The sequence below is a fragment of the Lagopus muta genome, chromosome 2, assembly GCF_023343835.1.
Source record: "Lagopus muta isolate bLagMut1 chromosome 2, bLagMut1 primary, whole genome shotgun sequence".
NCBI lineage: Eukaryota > Metazoa > Chordata > Aves > Galliformes > Phasianidae > Lagopus > Lagopus muta.
Window position 1 is genome coordinate 46,817,998 of NC_064434.1, and position 21,856 is coordinate 46,839,853.

Consider the following 21,856-nt stretch of genomic DNA (forward strand, 5'->3'; position numbering starts at 1 on the left):
GCAACATTAGTTGGACATTTTCTGAAACAGCCTTGTCAGTACTTATTCTTACAGTTCCATAGAAATACTGAAGGTTTGAAATGTAAGCTCATTCAGTTTAGTTTACTGAAGAGAATATTATGATGTATTATTAATGATCAAGTAGCTTGTGGCCCCTTTACATCAGATACACAGGGGCTCATGCTAAAATAACAAAATATTTGAAGAAAGTGTATGGATTATGTATACAGACACCACCCAGTTCTCAGAGTAGGAATTCTAGAATAGAACAATTATTATTTTTTAAAATATTCCTTCTGGTTATATGAAATATTTATTTTCATATTCATTCTACTTCCTAGCATGCATAAGAGCATCCATCCAGAACTGGGCAGCAAAGTCAGAGCTAAGTTAGAAAGTTCAAAGGGTTGAAAGGAACATTAGGAAAACAAAACATATGTAAATCAGTTGCTATTTTGGGATTAGGAGAATATGTGTTTCCTTCTGAGCTCTTCTGTGCATTTCTGATAAGTTGGTCGAACAAACATGTTTTATTTTGTCCACAGAATAGAAAAGGTCCAAGTGGAAAGCTTGCCTCACACAGATTCTACTTCACTTTACAAATTAAATATTATGCCCTTGATGTATTAGTTGGCTTCTCTTCTTGCCAAACCTGTAACTGAGAGATGGGTAGTTTTCAGATTTTTTTGCCATTCAGTTGCAAGCTTCCCCCTTAAGCAAAAATTGTCAGATAACTACACTGAAATGGTGATTCCCTAGGCTAAAAATCACAGAGATCTATTCTGGGGAGGAAAGAACAGACAAATCAATCAATACTAGGAATGGATATAGAAACCAGTATACATGGAAACTAACCCAGCTGTCCATCATTTTTTTTACATTACTTAACTTGACAATGAAGAACTAACACTGAGTGGAGAGCTGTACAAATTGCCCAAATGGAAATTCCAACACTGTAGGGTACATTAGTCCCATACGTGACTTAATGATGCAGTCTGCAGTGGCTGTGCTTCTTGTTGTAGACCCTTTATGCTGTGTCTCTGCATCTGGAGCGGAATCCAAGCTATGGGGCACTGTGTCCTGAGCATAGGCCTCCAGGGCTGACTGAAAGTCCCAAGGAACCCAAAGACAAGTCTTGCAGAAGTGGCACAGGCTATATGTAAGAACCATGTCTTTTAAGTTTACAAGTGGATTAAGATCTTAGGGCACAACAGAGCGTCTCAAATCCCACTAGATACCAGTAGTTTAGCAACTGAATTGAACCAGAGAGTTCAAAGCTGAATAGAAAGTTGTGATCTGTGCAAGCCTACTCTCATGCCTGCAGAATTGTAAAATTTACCATTGCTTTAAGACTCAGAGGAAATGTGTGAGTTTGGTTGGTGGACTTTTAGCTTAACCTTCACATAATAGTCCCTAAGCCACTGGAATTCCACAGTTAATTTTCAGATGATTCCTTGCATCATGGGTAGATTGACCAATATGACTTAACAGGGGAAAATAATTATTTGGCATAGATTACATATGTGTAAGACAAAACTGATGAAATAGGTTTTATATTATTTTTTCTCTCTCTCTCTTTGTTTTCTTCTTAGACAGAAAACTTCAAAGTTACCTTGTGGTTTGATTTTTCATCAGTTTGGAAATTGGGATTGAGGCAGCTTGAAGTAGAGCAAAAATAGAAGTTTGTGTATTGTACATTCCTGGCAGATGGGGACTGGCAACCACTGCAGAAAGCTTCCTTTCAGCGTAGTTTCCATGAAGGTGCTGGTTTTCATTAAGAAGCTTTAGAGTTCTCTTATGTGTTTTTCCAAAATTTGAAGCTTTTATTAAGGTTAGTTTGTAGAATTGTTTTTCACGGAAAGCACATGTTGCTTTTTGTACTGCAGGCATCAGATCTGCTATTGGAAGCAAACAGTGAAAGAAGCTAGTTAGAAGACCTGGAAGTTTAGTGAGAGCACTAAGGTGAATCATGAGGAAAGCCTAGCCTGAGATCTGGTCTGCTTTGATATCATAGAATCATAGAGTAGTTGGGTTGGAAGCGACCTCAAGAATCATAAGTTCCAGCCCGCCTGCCGCAGGCAGAGTCATCAGCCTCTAGTACTCTAGTACTAAATCAGATTGCCCAGGGCTCCATCCAGCCTGGCCTTGAACACCTTCGGAGGCAGCGCATCCACAACCTCTCTGGACAGTTTGTTCCAGAACCTCACTACACTCTCAGTGAAAAACTTTCCCAACATTTAATCTGAATCTCCCCTCCTTAAGTTTAAAACCATTCCCCCTTGTCCTATCACTACCCATATAAAAAGTTGATTTCTCTCTTGTTTATAATCTCCCTTTAAATACTGGAAGGCTATAATGAGGTATCTCTGCACTCTTCTCCAGACTGAACAAACCCAGCTCCTTCAGCCTGCCTTTGTAGCAGTGGTGCTTCAGCCCCCTGAACATCTTCATATATCATATGTCATACTGTATGTCATATCATCTTCATATGTTATATCATCTTCTGATATGACACTGAATCTCTGCCCCAGTTTCCAACTTCTAATTCCTGAGGCTTACTTAATGTTTATGAAGGGCGTGGGACAACTGCAAAGAGGTAAAAACTGCAATAAATAGCAGGTATGGATTTACTGTACATTGGGGAAAATTTAGGTGGGTAGAGAACTGACTAGCTGTGTAGTAGCTCTGCTTCTACCTCCTTGTATAGGAGAAATAGAATATTGGAGAACACAGAGCTGAAAGCTCAGGAAAAGGTAAAAGTGTTGTACCATATTCTTCTTCACCCTCTTTGCTCTTCAGTTTTTCTCTATTGCTCATGTAGGAGTCCAGACATCTTAAACTTACATGTGTATACTGCATGTCTTTCCAGGTAGGGTTAGCAATCCCAGGACTTTTTCTCTTCGTCAGTAAATGTATTCATTCTGAACTGATTCTTATCTGCTGCAAAAGGAATTTACATATTGTTACTGTCCACAGATTCCAGGTGTCTCTGTGATATTGCCAGACTAATGCTGAGCATTCCAAGATGATTATTTTTTCGGCACTAATAGTAGCGGGTGATTTTATCTGTGAAATTCCTGCATACGGAGATCTGGCACAGTGCTCTTGATTCTGAGAAACAAGGTAAATCGCATGCTCATATAGACACAGGGTGGTTTTGCAAACCACACAAAGTGCACAGACAAGGAACTGCAGAATTATAGGAAGTGCCATGGGAATCATTTCTCTTTCACATCTTCAAAAAAAATCATTACTACAAATTTTTCATGTCAGTCTTCCCACTGGCGTGCCTAAACTTACTTTGCCAGAAAGTAGTAGTTTCCTTTGTTCCTTATCATCTCCAACTCTGTTATGTTGTTCTGAGATTTACAGATTCTTCAATACAAGTTCAATTCTTCAATCTATTGATTCTTCAATACAAGTTCACCTCTTAGAACATCAGTTTCCTAATGTTTGGGTTTTTTTTTTTCATTTAGTTTATTAAATTATAAGTTACACTGTATCTCAGTAGGTTTAATACAGTTTTTAGGAACAGAGTTTCTCATTTTTTATCATCCTAATGTTCCCTGTTGTTGAAGACACACATCTGGCTGTGGAGCATGCCTTAACAAGCTTTTGAAATCTCTGTCAGTTGTTATAACCTTGCCACCTTCTTTGCCTCTCTTGTGAATTCATCCAGTCACATATGTCCACAAGGCCATAACATTGTCTCCAGACCTCAGAACTGACCTTACTGTCAGTCACGTCCTGCCCATAAGGGTGCAGGAAGGTCACTGTTGTTGGCAGCTGTCCTTGACAGCCACGGAGGAAACTGCCATGGGTTTGGGTGGGGTTGCTCTCTTTGTAATTGCTGAGGCAGAGGGACAGCCTGAGTCAGGTTCTAATAACCACTGTCTGTAGCCATCATATGCTTCAGCAGATATTAACAGGCAGATTTATTTATTTCAAGATCTATCAATTGTTTTGCTTTTTGCATACAGTTTATGACTTCTAGGTAAGAAGTTCAGCAGGAGGTAAAAAAAGAGTTAATACAAGTAATATAAGTTTTCACAAAAGCAGGGGCAATAGAAAATGACTATGTTTGTGATGAGGAATTTGCCTTCATTTTCTGTATGTCAGTTATATACCTTCTTTCATGTTTCCCAATTTGTATAGATCTAGTTATCTTTTCACACTGAAATAAGCTGTACAGGCATACGATGTGTCTGCAGGTCTTCCTTCCAACTTTTTACTAGCTACTTGGAGTATAAACTAAAGAAGGTAGTAGTTTGTATCCCATCTGCTCCTCTTTTTTGCACATACTTATGCGTTAATAACAGTATTTATGTATAGCTGCTCAACTTCAATAATTATTCTCTTTAAAAGCAGATATTTTAGAGATTTTGAAGGAATAAAAATCAAAAGCCCTTGCAGCAGTTTCTATATTGCTGTATGCTGTATGGAGATATGCTTCTTCAGAATCAAACTGTCTATTTACTTTATCTGATATAGTTTATACCTGAAATATTAAAATATAGGGGAAAAAAATATTTTTGCTGAAATTGAGGATTAAAGAACTGCTGGTCTTTTTATTAATAGTTTTCCTTCTTCTTTTAATGTCTGTGGCCCAAATAAATGTAGGGCAGGAAACCTTTCCCCATCACACTGCAGCGTCAATTTTTTGTGTAGAAAAGTATGCTCCAAAGTCAAATCCCAGCATGCCATATTTTATTAGATGCTGCTAGAGGGACTTACAGGGTTATGATAGCCTCCATGATTGCAGTCTGCAAGGAAGATACATTGTGTGTATTTGCAGATCAGAATGTCTGGCTGATGGGCCTCATCTTGTCATTGGTGCTTCCCTCCAGTTTTCCTGAAAACTTCAAGGAATGCTTTTCTTGGCCATCTTACCCTAAAAACTGAGTTTTCCCATATTGCTTAGCCAAAATCTAATACTGTCAGCCACAACATCAGCCTGAGAAGAATGATGATTCTCCACAGCCGCCCAACTCCACGCTTGTGGACACAGTCCAAAATAGCCTAAATCAGTCTTCTCACAATGCTCTGGTTAAGCCACTCCGGTTTAGATTAGCGTGGTTTCAAAAGTAAAGAACTTCTTTTGAAAATATTCCCAAATACACCTCTTAGCATCCGAACTGGGCCAAGGGTCCTTTGTCTTTACTTTTCTTTATGCCTGCAGCATCCTGGAGCAGCCCTTCCTCAGAGAGCAATACAGCCTGCAAATTTTCCGTGGCTGAAGCAGATTCTTTCTGAACATGAACATGGTAGAAAATGAGTCATTACTGAAATCCCATTTCCTGAGAATTAATTTAGTTCATATTGATTGTAACATGGACACCCAATATTTCAGCAGAAGAAAGGATATTTTGCAAATGCCAAATTTTGGGTGATTTTTTGGTAAAAAAATGCCAACTTTTTTTGTAAAGTACATTCTAGCAAGAAAGATTATAGTCAGTTGCTTGAACTAAACTGTATGTTCTTTAAATTATTGCGTGCTTTGTTTTGTTTTGTTTTCTCAATTACAATATCTCTCCTAGCTTATTTGAATTTGGAATACTTCCTGGAAAATCTTGTCTCTCTCCATAATTATGTAGGGATCTGCAGGAGAACTACAATAATAATATTGATAGGGACATTTGAGGACATTTATCCAGATATTGAGAGTTCCAAGTTTCTCATGTACGAATCTCGGGAATCTTCTTACAAAACTAATGAGATGTAGGATTTCAGAATACAACAATTCTGGGGTGGAAATTTATTTCTTATCTTGCCATTTGGCACCTCTCCAAAAATCCCTATTTAGTTAATTGAATTATGCATTTATTTCTCTCTTATCTTTCCAAACAAAGTTCTCTGAGTTATAAGTACAATTCATAAAACTATGAAAAGGCTTCAGCAAATCTTTGCCTGAGCTATAATTAGAAATGAACTTGCAGATGAATCGCTTTCCAGAAATAAGGGAAAAAGGCCTTGCTTGTACTTCATCATATCAATGTTTTAAATAGAAATGCTTTGTTCATTAGCCAGACTATTTCTGGCTATAAAATTAATGCTTTGACAGATTTGAAAATAAATTGCTAAATCTGTAGTGATACATTTTCAGTTCCTGTAGCACAATAATCTTTTTTTTTTTTTTTCAAAAGAAACTTACTTGCTATAAAGGAAATAATGATTTTCTTACAAGCAAGGAAAACTTCAATCTTGTCTCTTCATATTGTAATGTTTAGCACAGTTAATCTTTGGCACCAATGCAGATTTCAATCAAAAAATAAAAATACTGTCTTGAAACTGGAAATGTAAAGCATTTTATATATGTGTTTCATTTCTCTATGGAGCCTGTGGTTCTTAAATGCCCAGGACAATTTGAAAGTGCATATTTTCTTTTACTTTCATGTTATCGGGCCATATAATTGAATCCTTAGCAGGTTTGGTAAGGACTACTCAGGTGCTGTTGCACTGTCCATCACCCATGGTGTCCCTCGGGGATGAAGTTGTACCAGCATTCTTCATGGAGGATGTGGTCTGTAGGGAAAGTCTACAGTTTATCTCATCCCATCTCATTGCCTTTAGAGCTGGAAGAAGCCACCAGAGGGATTTTACTTAGCCGTGTCTTGTCTGTGATGTGGTTTTCTGCTCTGAGATACCTGCTGAAAAGGAGGCCTTGTACTTCTTAAGTGAACTCAAAATGCCATCCAGGATTAGGCTGTGCCAGAAAGCCAAGCTGGAACATAATTAGGCTCTTATATTAATATCCTCAAGGCTCAGAATGACATTGTTTTAACTTGCAGAGGGACATGTGACAGTGGTGGGTCATAATATGCATTTTTTATAAGAGTCCCTTGCAGTTGTAACCAGAGCCTTGGTAAACGCATCTGTGCTAAGTGCCTGTGTGTAGTGAGAGCCTGTGAGAGTTGCTCCTCATAAGGAGAAGGCAGGTCAAGCATATACATGAGAGGCAACAGAGCCCACTGACATTTTCATTCCATTGCACAGTTCGAAGGAACAAAAAATATCAGTAGCTTAATGAGCTTAACAAAGTTTGTACAGAAACTCCCAATTATGAGTATCAGGAGAAAGACAAGAAGGCAGAGGAACAGGCTGTCAGGGAGCTGCACCACAGACTGCAGTTAAACCTCAGCACAGCTGAGGCTGGCATCACGATCCAGAATGCAAGTATCCATGGGCTCCCTGGCAACTCTCTGGAAGGTTGTTGTCCGGCTGTGACTGATACACACCGTGTGGCCTCCAGCTCAAGCAGCAGTGTGGGGGTGGCCCTGCAGGTGAGCTGGTGGGAATCCACCACAATGCAGGCCCACACCCTGAGTTCACATTCATTGTGGACATAACCTCAAGACCTCATGTGTTCAGGCACCCATCTGGGCAGGTAGGGCCAATAAACAGAGAGCATGCTGCAGGGAGCAAACATGAGCAGTCGTTCCAAGGAAGCCGTTCTGCGCCAAAGTAAATTACCGACAGTTGTCATTTAAGTGGGAATAAGCTTCAGTGATTACTTTTTGCATATTTGTTTAGAATGGAACCAGATGTTCCTCAGCCCATGTTATAAACTTCCAGTGTGTGTTTAAGAAAATCAGAAAAGTAGTTTACTGAGTCATATTAGTGAGTTGGTGTATCTGAAGAACCGTATCTGCTTATGGTGACTGAGTTACATTTCTGAATCAAAATATATTTCCCAAGGTGAGACCCAGCAATATTCAAATTGCCATTCCTGCAATGTTAATATAGCTCCAGCATAAGTAAAGCTTTTGTTGCCGTTGTTAAAAAAGGAACATTATCTGCCCTTCAGGAAAATTGCTCTGAATCATTGTTGAAGTTTGGGTGAGTGTATTACTAGAATAATTTTCTGGTTTTAATAATTTTAATTTTACCTTCTTGATGCTTTTCCATTTCTTGTTGTGGCATGCTTTTAGTCTGCAGCCAGAGCCAGGAATCCAGGCTGCAGTGATATATTAGACTTCAGAAGGAAGCAAGTTGCTCTATCTAAATCATCTAAGAAATTCTTTTTGGTTATCCAGTCTGTTTGAAATTGTCAGGACATCTCCCTTTCCGCCCAACTTCTAAGACCTGAAGCATTAGCATCCCCGCCTATGTGTGTGTGGCTTCCTGTTGCAGTAATACTCATAGCAGTGTTCTGACCTTTGAATGAACTTTTAAGAATCAATAACAGCAAGATAGAAGAAAGGTCAGCAGCAGATTTCCTCTTGTCTAACTTCAGCCAAAGTTACACTGGGAATATCTGAGATGTATAAATTTGGAACTATCATAATCACGTTTATGCTGCACTTCTGCAGGAAGTATATAAATTTCTTAAGCACTGTCATGGAGCTGCTGTTGCATGGAAATAATACAATGCCAGAGTCAGTTGTGTCATTAATGGTTTTTAAGCTATTGTATATTTTCACGTGGCAGAACTACCACAAGAGGCCTTAACAGCCAGTGCTAAAGAATAATTTTCCTGACTATATTTTGCCACAGGGAAAGTGGAACTGGATTAGAAACCGTTCTCATTAGTGACTTGCTGCTGCTGAAACACCTTTAAAGTGTGCATTTCTTCTCCTTTTGGATTACAGAAGTACAATTGATGCAGTTGCTGCATATTTGAGCTAGTTGTCTGAGCACAAGCAGACATTGTTCAAGATGCAAGGTCTGCCTGTTCAAATACATTATAGTAATTTCTCAGCTTTCTAAAGCTCTTTCCAAAATCAAGATTTTTCCTGTAATGAATTAAACATAGATGTTGTTTGCTGCCTCCACAAACTGAGGAAACCAAGCCTTGTAATTTCCCCTAATTTCACTGTCTAAAAGTGAAGTTCTAGTTTAATTAAGCATTTTACTTCTACAGAGCTGGCACCTCTAGAAAGTGCTTATTGCACTCTTTTGCTTACCAAGGAAGCCTGGCCAACTAGTTTAAACTGTAACTATAAATTAAAGTCTGACTTCAGGATGCATCAAGTTAAGTGAGATGAATCCCATAGCTAACAGTGACAGTAATGGGTCTCAGAGAGTGAGAGATCTACCTTGTAATTAGAGTCAATTTTTTCAGCCCATGCTGCCCATGTCTTCCCATAGAATCAGTAAAGCAGAGCCTTTTTCCAGAGCCACCTGGTGCTGCTGCAATTCATAGAGCTTATATCTGTAAATTCACTATTGCAGTTATTCTAAAAAGTTCACATCAATATCTCTGTTTTTGTCTTCTATTTTCTTGACTGACTAAATGGAGAGATCATTGTCATAGATAGTGATAGCTATAGAAACCTTTGGTGGCAGTTCAAAAGAGTTGCTTTGAGAAATGCTCTTTTTCTGCATCCATGTTGTTTGAAAATTGTGTCTACTCATTCAGCCAGCCTAACAGAAAAGTCTGAAAATGCATAGTAAATAAAGCAGATTTGCTGGAATCTGACAGCTTCCATTTGATGAAAATTTGTTTGGTCAAATGTAATTTAAAAATAAGAACTGTAAAATGAAGGAGAATTTTTAATGGCCGTTATTTTACTTAATATCAATTTTCTCAAACAGAACGAAGGAAAAGACATTTTCACACATTCTACATGAACTGTTAGCATCAACTTTGAATTTCCTTATTTCTTCATACTTTATAAGATATCCTTAATATACAACTGTTTTGTCTGAGAATAAATCTTGTGTTTATTCAAATTCTTAGATGTATAATATTAAAAGATTATTTGCTGTCTTTCTCTATGTATCTCCTTCCCTTTTTTGTTCTTCTTTTTTCCTCTTTCAGAAGGATCAATTAACTTTGCCATGCACGTCTTTAGTGCTCTTAAACATAAAGCCATCTTGTAAATTGCCCAAAACTGGATCATGGCTGAAACTGTTCATTGCATGTGCTGAGGGTGGCTAATGTCTGAAAGAACTACCTCAGCCTGTTTCATTGCATTTATATCAGTGTTTGAAAGTGGCGGCTAATTCTGGGAAAGGAACACATTCTTACAGTCTGCCCTCTCTCAGAGTTTCGCCTTAGATTTATAGCATCTCCTCCATCAGTCTGCAGTGTGATTTTCTACCTTTCTTGCTTTCCTTAGGAGGCAAAGCTCATGGCTTTGATTCCTTAGCTCTTCTGTAGCCCTTGCAGATCAGGCTCAACTGCTGCTTTCCTCACAGATGTCAGCCTACTCCAACTTCTTTTTATTTCCTGCTTGCTGAACAAGATAGTGTATAAGATCATATCTTAACTGTGACTTTATATCCAAGTTGTCCCCAGCTACTAAACATCTGACTGAACCCACAGTCAGTACCAGGACTTGAACCTCTTGCCAGACCCTGGCGTTGTTTTCATGTCATGCTAGACTACATTCTCTAAGCAGTGTGCAGGCAGCTTCTCACAAGTCTTACAAATACAGGAGCCTGTGCTGCTCTTACTAACAGCAGGCAATTTTGCTTGGTGGTTCCAGAAAATGATGAAGAGCAAGAGGCTCTGTTATCACTGGACAAGCCCGGCTGGTATTCCCAAGGTAATGCTATCCATCTTTATGAACTACTGAAGAAGATGACTGGAAAGTTGGACCCCAAGGTATGTTAAAAGTGGAATTAAATCTTTGTAAAGACATTCTGTTTCCGTATAAATATCATCAGATGATCTTGCATTACAGTTGATGATGTGATAAATCATTAATTTTTGTTCTGTATACACTGCTTTGGGGTAGAACAATTCCATTACGTATCAAATTTGACTATTGCATCCATTTTTGTTGCTGGTGTTTAGTGAAATGACCTATCAATGCACAAAGTGATAGACTCACCTTTGTTAGCTTACTCCATATCTTTTCCAACACACAGTATTTCCTATCTTGCTCTTTGTGAAAAGGTCTGTGCACACTCCCTGCTCTAAAAGGAAGGCAGGGCATGCAGTTACTACTTCTTCGGATGTATGACAAAAGCTGCATCAGGAATGACAAAATACAGCTAAAGTTGCCTGCTCCTTCACTGTCTTCCAGTAACCAACTATTTATAATTTATTTAGCAATTATGGGCCTGTTCTAGAATCTAAAATGTTGTACCATTCCTGGTGGATGCAAGTTTCAAAACTGCAGTCCAGAACTGGAAAGAGTGTATATGTCTTTTTGTTGTTAGAATATTTAAACTGTCTAGCTAAGATGTTTTATTCTGGGTGCTTTGTTATGCATTTCTGAAGTTGCATGTAGAATCAGATAATCATCAGAAAATCCATCTCCCTGAGGAAATAAATCAAATAGGTGAAAGGGTGACATCAGTGAAAATTAGGATAACTTTAATGACAACTCAGCATGGATGAAAAGGCTACTTGAAGGTGGTAGTATTTTTTCTGTAATGGGTTGACTACCACCTGGGTAGAGAAGAGTTCTGAATCCTCAAGATATTCTGTGTTTTCCCATTTCCAAAGTTGTTCCAAGCATTCCAGTTGGTCTGTGCGTTTTCTTTTAAGTCTTTTCCACTGCTTCCTGGCAAACTATTTCTGTCAGTCAGAGATCTCAGTTGCCATCATGTGTGCCAGTCCTACGTGGGCATTCCCAGGCAGTGCCCCGAGAGAATCAGAGCAAGGAGGGGATGTGGAGCAGCCTTTTCCTTACTGAACTGTTTGAAGATAAAAGCCCAAACATTAATAAGATTTGTGTGTGTTGTGGCCAACTGTAAACACAGAGGAATTTTTATTAGGTTGTTTTAAAGCTCTTTTTCTCTCTCTGCAAAATACAGTTTGCTTGTGTTTTCCTCCAATACAAAGAACTTTTAATTCACTGCTTCCCTCATAGGTTGTTTATTTTGGTGACAGCATGCACTCAGATATTTTCCCAGCTCGTCACTATAGCAACTGGGAAACTGTCTTCATCTTGGAGGAGCTTCTAGGGGACAAAGTTATGGTGCCTACAGAGACTGAATCTGAGCCCTTGGAGAAGAAAGGAAAATATGAGGTAAGGGTTCCTTGCCAATATTTCCTAGAAGAGAAGAAAGTAAGCTGCAGAAAAGCCTCCCTCCTGCCACCTGTGCTGAGCATGAGCCTGTTTATCTCACTAGGCTGCTGGCTCCAAGCCTCACAGACGTACACTCCTGGTGACATCAGGACCACACCATTCTGTCCCAGGTTGGCATTGCATGGGCATCACAGAGCCTTCATTACCCTGAGATAACTCAGAAAAAGAGTCCCTTGTTCTTAACACAGTCTTCTCCTTTCTAGTAACGAGAACCTGTTCTGTGTCCTGCAAGAAGTTTCACAGAAGCTTATCAGGTCCAGCACCTGAGTTTCGCTGAGTTCATGACAATTCCCTGCATGCATGGCCATAGTTTTTATGAGGTTGTTTTAAAGTTCTTTTTCTCTCTCTGAAATATGCTTTGCTTGTGTTTTCCTTATATACAGAGAACTTTTCATTTGCTGCTTCCCGCAGAGGCTGTTTGTTTTGATGACTGTTGCACTCAGATAGGAGGAACTGTTTCTAAGAATGGTCAGATGTGAACCACTGATTGTTACCTCAGAAAAACTGTAAAATTTTCACGTTGATCGCAGTTGGGAAGCAGGCCCTTAACATTAGTACCATTCTAAGTGCTCCTCAGGGTGAAATTTTACTACAGTTTTTCTTTCTCTCCACTGCTGAAGAACTAAGTAGGTAAGGAACAACACTTAGATGGTATAGTTGTACCTCCAGTGTGCCATGCTGAGGAACTACAGTCCAGTTTCAGCAAGGGAACTCTGCAACCAGATAGCAAGAAGAAGGAAATTCATCCTCTTAGTAATTCTCTGCTTTTTTAATATTTCTATCTAATGTTTTCCCCCATTGTCTTGATTTCTAAACTGAGGTCAGACTAGGACATTTCACTCAGTGAAATAAAGAAGGAAATGTAGTCATTAATGTTTGGGCTTTTTCCTGAAGCGTAGGGAAAAAAAGAAAAAAAAGCAAACAAAGTGCAGTCTCCTATCAAGATAAATGTGCTCCTCAGTAAAAAAAAAAAAGAGAACTAAGAATAAAGGAAATGTGAGGAGTTACATAGGTTAATAAAATTTGATGTAATTAACTGTAAAAATAAGTTATTATCCTCCATAAATCTTGGAGTCCCTCTGATTGGAGACTCATTGCTCCTTTGAACACACATCTCCCTAAGATTTTTTTTTTATCTCAGCCATTGGTTCTGAAGCGTGCTCAATGTATGCTTCTGAAGCCGGTGTATTTAAACAAGCAGCCAGAACATGTTTCTTTTTCTAGAAGTACAAAAGACGAGTTACTGAGTGATGTGTTTCTAAGCCCTTGATAATGATTTATTTTTTTATCTTGTTGCAATACATCTCGTCGAAGTATCTTCTCTATCACTGCAGTTATCAAGTAGGAAAGTGAGACTTTTATACAGGTGTCTGACATTTCACTAAAGCTGTAGCAGTCATGATAGACTCAAGGAGATAACACCTCTGCCACAGAAAACCCCTGTTCCTTTTACATCCGCTACCAGTGACAGCAAGTAAGCAAGGGAGAAATGAATTGTGTTGATTAAAGGAATCAGAACCAAGAGGGCCATGTAGGTCAGTGGTGTTATTTCATTACCATGCTGCTCACTGGAGTCTGAACAACAGGTCACATCCATATCTCTGCAGTTGACTGGACACCACTGACTTAACAGGACTAGTTCAAAGAGATTCCCTTTACAAGCCCATGGAAGTTTTATTTTTATTCCCCTAATCAACTTCTCCCATTAACCCTCTGGTTATGAGTGGAGGAAAGCCAACTCAGAGGACTGCACAAAGTCAGATGTTCTAGGAAAATTAGACACTAGCAAACAAGACTTGGTATTATTCATTTGCCTTCCCATTCATTCATTTCCCAGAAATACAGTTGCAGATTTTGCATGCCATGCTGGGTGTGCAAAGAGGGAGTGAAAATTTAATTCAAGACACAATCCTCCCTTCTATCAATCTTCACTAAATATTATTAAATAAATGAAATACTGCCTCTAAATTGCAATTGCAAATTTTGAAATAACAAAAACTGTTTTCAGTCGCATTACATGATATTTCACCACTAACAGAGAGAGGGAAAGAAACCCTCCTCACACTCTAACTGGAAGTAATTTCTATTTTCATTAACAGTTTTTGTCTTTTCCACTTCAGTTAAATGCCTGATATAAGCCAGATACACAGAACTGCGAAATTATGGAAACAACTGCAGTTCTTTTGAGTGTATGAGTCATAAGCAAATGAGCAAGGGAAGAGCAAAACTATTTATGCAATTACTCAGCTATTAAGTGAATGGCAGCATACAAGGAAAGAAAAGATAAAAAGAAGCAAACAAAAAAAAAAGCAAGTATTGTGTTGAAATTAGATTCCCCTCAGATTCAGGGGTCTGTTTGCTTGGCTGGAGGTTTGTTTTTTTCTTCTGTTCTTTAAATATGTGATCAATTTCATCAGTGAAATCTCTAGGAAAAGCTGGATTTCATCCTAGGATTTCAAGGGAAATCATTATGGAGGAGCTAGTCAGCATATAAAAAACAAGGTTGCAGGAGTGAATGGAGTAAAAAGGGAAGAAGCCATTGGCAGATATAGACAATATTTCTGATATTTCTGCAGTTAGAAGGAAAACTGGTTTTCACAGTATTGCCTAGTGGCTATTCAGGAGGTCAAGCCCTTGAGGCTTGTCTTTCCAGGACTCTGAGTGACCTCAGCCAATAGCTGATTGCTCCAGGCCTCTTGGCTCTGTTTCTCTCTGTATTCCTACTATCTTCAACACAAATCTAATGGTACTTCCAGGAACAACCTGATGGGCTGCTGTGAAGCCCAGCCAGTTAGAGGGATATCCTTAAAGCAATATCCTTAACATGGCGTGGCTGTTTTGTTCAGGTACATCAGTTCATTGTGTCCCTTACCAGCACTGTTCTGCTGGTGGAAGTACCTCAAAAACCTGCTGTTACACAGGCAGAACTGTATTCTTAGCATTGTTTTTATAAGCTCTAAGAGTCAGTGGTGGTTTTATTGCTTTGGCATGAGGCATATGGCCATCAGTGTCACAGGATACGGTATACAGTGAAGCAATTGTAGTAACCCCTGCTCAGTACAAAGACAATGGCTTAGATGGCAAACCCTCATTTCAATAATGCCTTTAAAAAATGTACAATGCTTTACAGTTTTACTTTTCACTCGTCTCCCTTCCATCCTTTTTTCTTTCTCCTGTTTACCAAACAGGGTAGAACTTCAGAGCTCAGCTCCCTGTTCATTTCAGTTTTCTACAGGCAATTTGTAAGCCAGCAAATCATTGTTTCCCAAGGGTCCCATTAACTAAACCTGTCTGGTCTGTTAGCCAGCCCTATTTATCTGCAGTTAATAAAGTAAGGGAGATAATAAGCATCCCAGGTGCTTTGATTTAGTGGAAAGCTTTGAGTGTTGGAGCACAGTTGTACAATCATTTCTCCCTGCTGTCTAGATGTAGTCTGTAAGGCTTTGTGCCCTGATCTGTTACCGTCAATATGCAACCTCCTCCTGCTGTCTGCTTGGCATGCCTGAGAGCAAAACCACCCCTCAGGGTGGGGAGGGGGAGGTGTTACATACCAAAGAAGAGGGTGCGAAGCACTTGGCAGGATTTGTAGCCATGCAAGGAGATGTTACTACAGGGGTGGCTGGAGGAACTCACAGCGCTCATGTGTTAAACACATCTCCAGGTATGTAGGAAAATGTGTAGGCTTTGTGGCATAGCGTCCTACCTTCACTGTGGGCTATGTACGCTTCAGGTGAGATACAGACATCTTGTAGGCAGTGGTTAGGAATGATACATGGAGTGGCAGCAGATGCCTCTTAAATACGTGGGCAACATTTTACAGCTTTTGTTTCACATTTGGGATGAGGATAATGCCTTCTACAAACTGCACTTGTGATGTGGAGGTAAGCCAGCAGCAAAACATCAGGAGTCCACTTCCAGATGACTGGATGACAATATTTATGTCTGAGTTTGGTTTTATTAAGGGCTTGGGCTATAAATCTTGAATTTATCTTCTTCCTCCTTAACAATTAAGAATTTCCCACAAGATCAGATCTCTGAATCAGATCTCTGAAAAAGAACAAAGCAATTCCTCTTACTACAAAGACACATCTTAAAAAGCATGAGCTTCAGATTTGTTTCACTTGTCAATAAACAAGGCCTTGTCTTCGTTTAAATGTTTATGTGGTCCAGTACTTTTGATGGAGCTTTTTGATTAATCACCTGAATAGCTAGAAAGGCCTTAAGAGTTTTCTGCATTCAGCTGGCAAATGGAGTTTAATTCATTACCTACACTTAATTAAAAATGATGTAAAGTCCCAGGATGTGCATGGGAAGACAAAAAATACTAAGATGTTGCTCCTGTGTGAGAGGGAGGGGAAAATGCAGCTCCTGAACAGCAGCTGAACTGCTATTTTTGATACTAAATATAGGTTTTTTTCCAACCTGTTTACATCAGAAGACAGAAATCAATGTCTGTATTTATCCGAATTAGCTCCTGCCCCGTCCCCCAGCTGCACTCAGAGAAAGAACTGTTACTCAGAACCACTGAAACAATTGCTCTGTGTTTACTGATGGGGTTTGTTTGGCTGGTTCAACAGCTTTGTTGCGGTCGAAAGCCATGGATCTCTGTCATAAACATAAATTATTTTGGCACTTTCTCAAAACTATTAAGAAAGGAGTTAAATGGAAAATAGAGTACAAAAGTTTACTAATCTGGAGGCACCCGCTAGGATGTCTGTTCTGTGCTCTGTTAGTCTGAAAATGTTCTTTGCACACAAATGACTTTAACAGATTTTCTGCAATGTAGTTTGCAATTTTGGTTTACATTTTCTAATCTTTCTGCAAAGGCCTCATAGAGCTTTTTCTGGCTGCTCGTGGCAATATATAGCAGGTTTCAAGATGAACTGCAGAAAATAAAGATCAGTTTTCCCAATACTGCTTTAATGAGTTTGTATATCGTTGACTGAAAAACAAACATGGAAAAAAAAATTTTTTTCATATTTGTTAGGCAACTGAGTGGCTCTCTGAGGTTTCCATGTTTCTGTTCTCCTTCATCAGCTGAGAAGCAGATAAAGTAGCACAGGTGAAACGCTACATCCTTTTCAGCTCAGCATCTGGTGGAGTTACTTCTGTCTGGTAGGAAGAACTCCCGGCTGCGTCGTGCTGCTCAGATGCTGTGGCAGAGAAAGTCAGCAAGCTGGTCCTGCTATCTGAAATAGAATTACAGACAGATGTATTTGGGGAAAAGGTTAAAGGCAACTTTTTCACCCAAGGGAAATTGTTTAAATCAAAGTTAGGGGCCTTATCAGAGTATGATTATTATTCTTTTTTGCAGTATTTTTAAGTCACATTGTTCCTGAGATGAAATAGAGTTTTCCCAGAAAATGAGAAAAACACTACAGACTTCTTAAACTAATACTTGTGGTTGCATAAAGCATAAAGATATTTTTTGAAAGCTTACATGTTTTCTCATTTTTATTTCAGGGATATCAGCCCAAAATTCCCTACTCTGTATCTGAGCAGTGGGGTTCTTTCTTCGTGGACAGACTACCAGGTCTGGAAAATGCAGAGGAAACTTTAGTTCGTACATGGTCCTGTAAATGCATTAGTACTTACAGCACTATTGCAATCCCTAGTCTTGAAGCAATTGCAGGTAAGAAAGGGGCTTTTTTTACCTTCATGAACTTACAGTACTCATAGTAATTTTGTCATGCCACAGATTTATTTTTGAGATTCCATGTATCCAAAATATATCTCAAAATATTCTGTTCCTATCACACAGCACCTAATGTTTATGTTTTTTGTAGTGTTTGCTGTGCTAGTTTCTTGTTTGTGTCTGCAAAGATTAGGTGCTTCATTTGCCCCATGTTAGAAACAGGATGCAACATTTCAGGAGTTCAGGTCTTCCCCACACTATCTTGCTCTTTCTGCTTTTGGTGGTGAGTTATGTTAGGAAACAAATGCATGCAAGATTACTGGAGCTTTCTTAAGATTTCAAAATGTGTTCCCCTTTGATCTAGTTCATTATCTTATCAGTTCGCTTATGCCATTACAGTTGAAATGAAGATGAACAAACACAAGAATGTATTGAAGCCAAGAACGCTTAGAACTGTGCTTTTCTCTCTTTCTCTCTCTCATTCCTTTTGAAACTGCACCATCATGGACACAAATTGAGCCTAAAATTTACTCCTTATCTGGGAAAAAGAAGCCTAACAAGCAGTGTCTTGTTCTCCAAAAATTCATCCAACTGAGAAATTACTCAGACTTTCTATGTTTTTTTCCATCAGAGCTGTGCCAGAGATACAATCATGACAGATCTTATTTTCATTTAACTAGTCTTTATCTCTGGAAGGACCATGCTTTGGTTTGTGTGGTTGGTAGCAATAGCTGTAGCACTGATACTGCAAAAGCTTTGCAGCTGCTGTACATATCAGTTGATTATGCAGTGGTGGTGAAGATCCTCTATCTAGGTAGTCTCTATTTGTCATTTCTCCTTACTGAACTTTGATACACAATATCTAAGGGAATAAACAAAATATTAAATGAATTATGTATTTGGCTCTACAAAGACCACAGCGATTAGTTACTAACCCCTCTGCTCAGCATCTGTGGCTTACTTCATGCAGAAGACTAATGAATAAAGTTCTTCTGAGGGATATTTCAGATATGCCAGCTATTTCTTTGGCAGAACACATTGTAGACCTTCTCTTTGCAACCAAATTCTACGAACCAATGTATATGATAAGGATATCTCAGAGTTGAAAATTGATACAGCAGCAAAATCTATTTACGCTTCCTATATTTACTGCGTTGCAGTCTGTAGTTCAGCCTAGAAGTACAGGGCCTGTGTATAACAAGGAAAGTTGCCAAGACAGAGGTAACTTCTGTAAAAGTCCCTTCTAATACTTCTTCCAGCATTATTCTGTGGTTTGCTTTGAAAGTGTTGGCCTAGAGGCTGGCAGGGTCAGCCATGTTCTGTGAACATCTTCCATCCCACCAGTTCCCCAAACCACAGCTTGCTCTGCACAGCTAGCAAATGCTGTAGACCGCAAACTTATCAGGAATTTTCCAGCTACAGATGAAGGGGTGAGAACAGTCAAGTTATGTATGCATAAATTATTGCTTGAAGTGCAGGAGCAGTATAGCTGTCTGTTCTTTCTCAGTTTATCAGCTGTGGAGCCCTTGCAAACCCTGTGCCTCCATCAGGAAGGATGCTGTGTGCATCCCCGCACAGCTAAAGGACAGCAAGTGGAGAACTAACATTTTTTAACTTGCAGCTGTGTGCCTGAACAGTAGCCTCAAAGCTGAACGTACAGCAATCTATGGTTTCTTAATGAGAGAAGTTGGTCTTGTTTGTTTGTGCTAAACACAGATGTTCATTATTACGGAGGTTAAGGCATTCCTTACTCCTCTAGAATACCTTGTTTAACTTGTGAGCCCTCACTTCACCAAGCCCTGAAGTTTTTGGCTGCAGTTTGAAGCCATAGATTAAATAGCTTAATAGCTGCAGCTATTTTGGTATAACTCACTAGAAGAGATTCAAACAGATTATGTGAGTTTGATGCGCTCCAGTTTTTCCTTTCCTATTCATGCATTTTAATCACCAGCAGAGGACTTCCCTCAGCCAAGCTGCACAAACAGACTCTTCCTCAAGCTCCTCAGAGTTGCACTTTGCTGACCATATGGCAAGCGCTCTATGAGCAGCTGACATGGTCCTGGAGTTGATAGGCAACCTTGTTTGAGCTCTGAGCTCAACCACTAACCACTGTTAGCCATGACCAGCTTCAGTTTAGGATGTCTGTGTGAGCAATAAGCAGTACCACATACGAATAAATGCCCTAACAGATTGTGATCTGCAAAAATCTTTGGTGAGATCCAAACAACTGCTGCTAGGCTAATTTTAAATACACTTAACTCTTCTTGTTTGGCTGCAAAATGTACATAATGAACAGCCTGATTTAATTCTCCAGACTCATTTGTCATTGAAAAATATTATTAAAAAAAAATTATTCAACATGATTCAACAGAAGTAAATACTAGTGGTGTTTCACAAAAAGCACCAATGTTTAAGCAAAATTCATATGAGAATTGTTATGAAAGAGTTATCAGAAGTCTGGGGGGGAAGTTAATAAAAGTCTTTGAGCTCGTTTCAGTTTTTTTAATGCATGAAATGTGTTTTAAAAAAAAAAAGAAGAATGAAGGTCTTAGCTCTGGATTGAAAAGTTGGAATAGAGACAACTTTGACAGTTCTCTTTTTTCACCAACCTCTTGCGGGTTTGGTGCAGATGCCTTCTAATGGTTTCACGTAAAGAATTTAAACATATACCTAAATTTAGGGAACAACTTGATACTCACCAAAGAGCATTGTAGGAAAGGGCTTCACAGGGAACGCTGCTGTTGCAGATTTTCTCCATTCAAAGTATAAAATAACAGGGCATATACACAAACTGTATGTCTAATTAGCAAAATCACAGCTTGTTTAAAAAACAGCCCAATTCATTTTTCACTACCTTTCTGTGCTGAATGAATGTAGTTGTTCTACACTTTTGTCCCCATCTTTAGTTGAAAGTTCAGTATCTGACCCAAAAAGGTTTTGCATTCAAAGATGCATCAGAAATTTTGAATTCTAATCACATCTGTAGCAAACAAAGTATTAGTGAGATTGTAGATTACTACGCCACAGCTTGTCATCTCAATTCCCTTGGCAGTCTCTTAAGAGGAATTGACATTTTCCTTGGGCATTAAAAAGAACATTTTCTTTATCATTAAAATCACCCAAAGGACAGAAAGTGTCTTCTGTAATAAATTCTATATACTTTCCTCTGGAGAGGAAATCACAAAGGGGTAAAATAAAACTCTTCATTTAAGATATTATTACTTTGACATTAAGATGATATTTTTAAAAGTTTAACTGCAAAGTAGTAAGTCTGTATCTTTGTAATATTAAGAGGAAATGAGTTAAGCTGAAAGTTTTCTAAACAGTTCAAAGTTCATTTACGAGATAGTTTTCCTTTCCTGTTTCAGTGAGCAGGAAGACTTTTCTCAAGAATTTGAACGCTGAAGATTCACAATTATACTGACATGCACATGGTTAATAAAATATTAGAAGCCAACACTCCTACTCCTGTTCTCAATGCCTCATTCACAAGTCCATCTGTTTCTTCACTTTTCTGCTATTAAATCTCTCCTCATTTACAGCTCCCTCACAGTTCTTGACCATTTTCAAGCACAATGATATTGTAAGCCAGATTTTACAAAGCAGGATCCATTACCGTGGGAATGTTACATTCTAGTTCACACATAGAAATTAAAAGGTGTAGGGACCAGTCTGAAAAAAAATGGCATTTTGCATAAACCACAGTCTCGACTATATGGTTTTCAATTTCAGAAAGTCTGATTTGTGACAAGCAGAGGCAGATGTGCTTATCTATCATACCTGCATAACCTGAATGGTACCGTCAAGTACTTGACTGATACTCTGTGGCATTCCCATCGAATTACCAGATGTTTGTGTGAGTAATGATAGGCCCTGCATCATGCAGATATTCCAACAGTAACTGGCAGATCTCCCTCATTTACAAAAATATCAAATACAGATCATATTTTAGCTACTGAGCAAGCTTTTGCAGAAGTCAGTGAAATTGCCGACCGTTGATTGCCAGTTCTATGATCCAAAAAAAATTCTGCACATATTTCAGGCTTTTACTTTGAATCTTATCATAGTTAATATTTTTTTTATGAAAGTAACACTTCAAAAAATTCCATGATAAGTAACTCTTTCATTTCAAAGCTTATGGGAGAATTCTTGGAGAATTCTGGTAAGTTTCTTCGCTTTGTTGCATTAACAAAAACAAAACAAAACAAAACAAAAAAACAACAACAACAAAAAAGCT

The 21,856-nt window shown here is 38.7% G+C and overlaps 1 protein-coding gene across 1 annotated transcript in view; it reads left to right on the forward strand.

The window, feature by feature from the left end:
- NT5DC1 (5'-nucleotidase domain containing 1) overlaps positions 1–21,856 on the forward strand; it is a 120,058-nt gene that overhangs the window by 88,537 nt on the left and 9,665 nt on the right. The window contains exons 9-11 of the mRNA XM_048938414.1: positions 10,431–10,549; positions 11,766–11,924; positions 17,448–17,616. Coding sequence (XP_048794371.1) covers positions 10,431–10,549; positions 11,766–11,924; positions 17,448–17,616 — 447 coding nt within the window. The remainder of the gene's footprint in view (positions 1–10,430; positions 10,550–11,765; positions 11,925–17,447; positions 17,617–21,856) is intronic.